Below are 3,704 nucleotides of genomic sequence, written 5' to 3'. Positions count from 1 at the left end.
CCTGGTCAAATGGCCATCAGCACCTCCAAACTGGGCCAACACTACACACTCTACCGCCCAGCTACGCTACGCTACGCCGCCTGCCAGCGCCAGCGATCTCATCCAGCCAGCCGCAGTGAGACAGCAACGCCTCGGCGCCCTGTGGTTTCTACTGTATGGTTTGGGACACATAAAGCGAAAGCCTGCACGATGTAAAACCCCCTCTGTGATCAATCATGCAGATGCAAACCCCAACTCCTCTCCTCTCCGATCAATCAGACACATGACCCTATCCCTAAGCTATAGCTATGGCCTAGTGAGCGACGCAGGTGGCTTTATTTGTCCTTGCTGACTGGAGTCGGAGGGCAGGACCGGACCCTCTGATGTGAATTGCAATACTGTACTACTTGCGTTGCCAGGATACGGACAGAGAGAATGCAGGAATCTATAAATATACCATAATCTACGTCAATTAGGCACTGTTAATGTAGTAGTATATGGAACAATTGGTTGCCCAATACACTGAATAGGTCAGAAAATGCAACTGCGAGTGGAACATGATACATGAGGCGGATGAGATAGGGTGAGCAGAAATTCCGGCACAACAAGACACAGAACCAGATCTTTCAACTGTTCCAATTTCAACACCAGTGACGCTTCCTGAAGCTATCCAGTAGTGGTACAAGCTATACGCAAAGTGTACACTTGCCAAATTTGACCGGAGAATCAAATAATCCAAGATGCAGGAAGAATTCAAAACTTTTCCCTAGCTATATGGCAATGTGCACTCGAGCTTTGAACTGTGAAGCGGCAGTACTGTGTACAATTCTACCCAATTTATATCACCAATTACACCCAAACCCAGGAGAAGAAAGAAAAGGAACAACTACAGCCCTGACAGCCTCCCACATTGCCAAAAATCTAAAATTGCAGGCCTTCGCTTAATTCTCAGCTACTGATAGATGGCAAAACTGGCTGTACTTACCACAGCCCAACCCTTGAGTGCTTATTGAGCTGACCTAATTCACACCAATTTGCATGTACATCCGGCGGTCGACTCCGGCGGTGCTTGCGCTGCTGCATTGCTGCTCGATCCAAGCTTCCTGTCGATGGGCAGGGCCATCCATTCATCCACTCCCATGTCTTCAAATGACACAGCAAGTTGGGCCAATTGCTGAGTTTATCTACACACAGGTCTTCATCCGGCAGCAATTTGCTTCTCCCGTCCATTCCCCGGTCCAGATTACGTGAGGCTGACCAATGGGAACTGCATCATCGACTCAAATCACAACCAGAAGGACTATGTCCCGGTCTCTTCTCACTGAATTGTCTTGGTGAGCTTGCATTTTGCGAGGAAGACGGTGGATGTGCAATGCATGGTGCAAAGCTTGAGCAACTCCGAGGCTTGCTGCTTCAGCTCCGGCCCGCACCCGCTTTGGATCACCAGCAGCAGCTTGGCGGCCAGTCCGACCTCCAGGGCGGCGGGTGCGGACTCGTCGGGCACCATCCTGCACACCACCCACAGCATCGACAGGGCGCGCTGCGTGCAGGCCTCGGACACCCTCATCAGCAGTCGGACGGCGTTGGGTATCGTCCTCGGGCAATCCTTGAGAGCCGTCATGCCTTCAGGGACTGAGGCGAGCGCGTCAAGGATGTCCAAGGCTGGCTCCACGCACTCCGTCGCCAGCTCCGGCAGCAGCTCCACAAGCTGCTGCACCGCACCAATGCTGACAATCATGCTCCTGGCCGGCCTGTGCACGGCGCAGATGGAATTGAGCAGCTCTAGCCCAGCGGCTACACCGTCCTGGTGCCGCTTGTCCCGGACCAGGCGCATGGAGCCGGCCAAGAGGCTCAGGCTCGCCACCGTCTCCGGCCGGAAGCCTTTCTCCTCCATGAGGATGCGGATGAGGCGGACGCAGTTGATCTTGGTGTCGACCGCGCCCTCATTGAGCATGTCCACCACGAGGGACACCTTTGCCGGCTGCATCAGCGCCGCCTTCGCGTCGGCGTCGAGCGGCACGCCGCTCACAAGAATGGCCACCGCCTCGGACCCCACGGAATGAGACGTGAAGGGGCCAAGAAGCGAGGTCAGCAACGGCACGCCGCCGGCCTCGGCTATGGCCTTGGTCACGGACTGGTGGTTGGAGGCGAGGGAGCGCAACTCCCGGAGCGCGGCGACGCGGGCCTGGCCCTTGAGGGGCTGCCTCCTCGGGACGGCCGTGCCGCGGAGACCGTGGACAAGGTCCGCGGCGCGGCCGTGGTAGTCGGCCGAGCGCTTCTTGAAGCGAGTGTACCGCCTGGAGAACCAGGCGGCGATGAGCTGCCTGAGCGTGGCGTTGGGGGTGAGCGCGTCGTCCCAGAGCTCCTGCATCGTGGTCGGGCAGGTCCGGTGACCGAGCGCCAGCCACCGGGAGATGTTGGCGCGCTCGTACGTCTGGCCGGTGCAGAGCGTGACCGGATCCACCATGGGCTCCAGGGAGATCGGGCAGATGAAGACGGCCGGCACAGCCTCGTCCCCGCCGCCGTCGCCGGCCGCATCCAGCTCGTCCATCATCTTCCTCAGCTCCACCGGCTGCTTCCCCCCGTCCCCCAGCGCGCCGTCCCCGGGCTCCGGGCCGCACCCGAGGATGCCGTCCTTGAGCGCGGCGTCGATGTCGAGCACCTGCCCGCCGCAGGGCAGCTCCTGGTACTGCGGCATTGCTGCGGCGGCGACCGTCTGCGCGAAGCAACCGCACGCCCTTCCACCGCTCACTGGAGTGTACACGGACGGCGAGGCCCTTTTAGCACAGGCGCGCAGGCGACGGGATGATGCGGTGAATCATGGGGCGACTTATCGCCATCATCATCACCCTCCTTGCTTGCTTTCCCTCTTTCTTGACCCGCTGCTTTTCTTGGATTTTCGGGCTCCCGCAGCTGCCTACCGGTCAAAAGGGGAGGCGAGGAAGCGAGGAGCTTGAGAGGAAAGCTTCTGGGTTTTGGATTGGAGGCGGATTGCAGGGCATATGAGGAGATCTGATAAGCGAGGGAGAAGGGGAGGGGAGGGGGGAAGGGGAGTGAGAATGCGACTGAGATCCAGCTGAGCTAGAGTAGGTGGAGAAGAAGGGAGGGTGTGAGAGAGAGTGGGAGTGAGGGAGCGAGCAGGAATATCCTGGTGAAATTATAATCCGGATTTGCAATTTTACTTGGGTTGGTGCGAGTGAGAGGGGATTGGACGAGGGAAGGTGGGGACTTGGGACCAGACACATTAGCACACTCACTGACACCCTGCCTGCGTGGTGGGCCATCCCCCTGCGCACCCTCTTGTATTCTTCCCAATTTTCATTTATTCTAGCGCTGGTACTGCTAATTTCTTTTCTCTCGCTCCATTTTTCCTTTTTCTTCGGCGCTGCCGCTGAGAAGCGTACTGGTATGGCAACTGGCCCATGCCAAAAGCACCAAGCAGGAAGGCATGGGGAAGAATCTTGCAGGAAATGGTGGCATATGGTTTCCTTTGAGGAGTGATCTTCTTCTAGGTTTGATGTGATTTTTACCATTGCTCCTAGGAATGAAATGCCCATGCTGTTGTGTTTCCCCTTTTCAACATTTGGTTTATTTTCAACTACGAAAACAGTTTTATTTTTCCTTCTGGGGAACGGGAGCGGTCAGCCGCGGAAGTTGAGGCTGCTGACCGGTGACCACGACGGATTCGAGACGGGCGTGCGTGCGTGCGTACTGTGTACGTACTC

General features: G+C 57.2%; 1 protein-coding gene across 1 annotated transcript; it reads right to left on the bottom strand.

Annotated features, from left to right (window-relative positions):
* Nucleotides 1–586: 586 nt before the first annotated feature.
* On the bottom strand, nucleotides 587–3,115 carry LOC119291123 (U-box domain-containing protein 75-like). Its single transcript, XM_037569834.1, has one exon. It carries the CDS (start codon nucleotides 2,675–2,677, stop codon nucleotides 1,298–1,300), a length of 1,380 nt encoding a protein of 459 aa, XP_037425731.1. The 5' UTR covers nucleotides 2,678–3,115; the 3' UTR covers nucleotides 587–1,297.
* Between the last annotated feature and the right edge of the window lie 589 nt (nucleotides 3,116–3,704).

Source organism: Triticum dicoccoides, chromosome 4B (genome assembly GCF_002162155.2).
Source record: "Triticum dicoccoides isolate Atlit2015 ecotype Zavitan chromosome 4B, WEW_v2.0, whole genome shotgun sequence".
NCBI lineage: Eukaryota > Viridiplantae > Streptophyta > Magnoliopsida > Poales > Poaceae > Triticum > Triticum dicoccoides.
This window is presented reverse-complemented; position numbering and strand designations above follow the sequence as displayed.

Coding starts and splice junctions, on each gene's coding strand:
- LOC119291123 (XM_037569834.1), bottom strand. CDS start 2,677: ATGCCGCAGTACCAGGAGCTGCCCTGCGGCGGGCAGGTGCTCGACATC.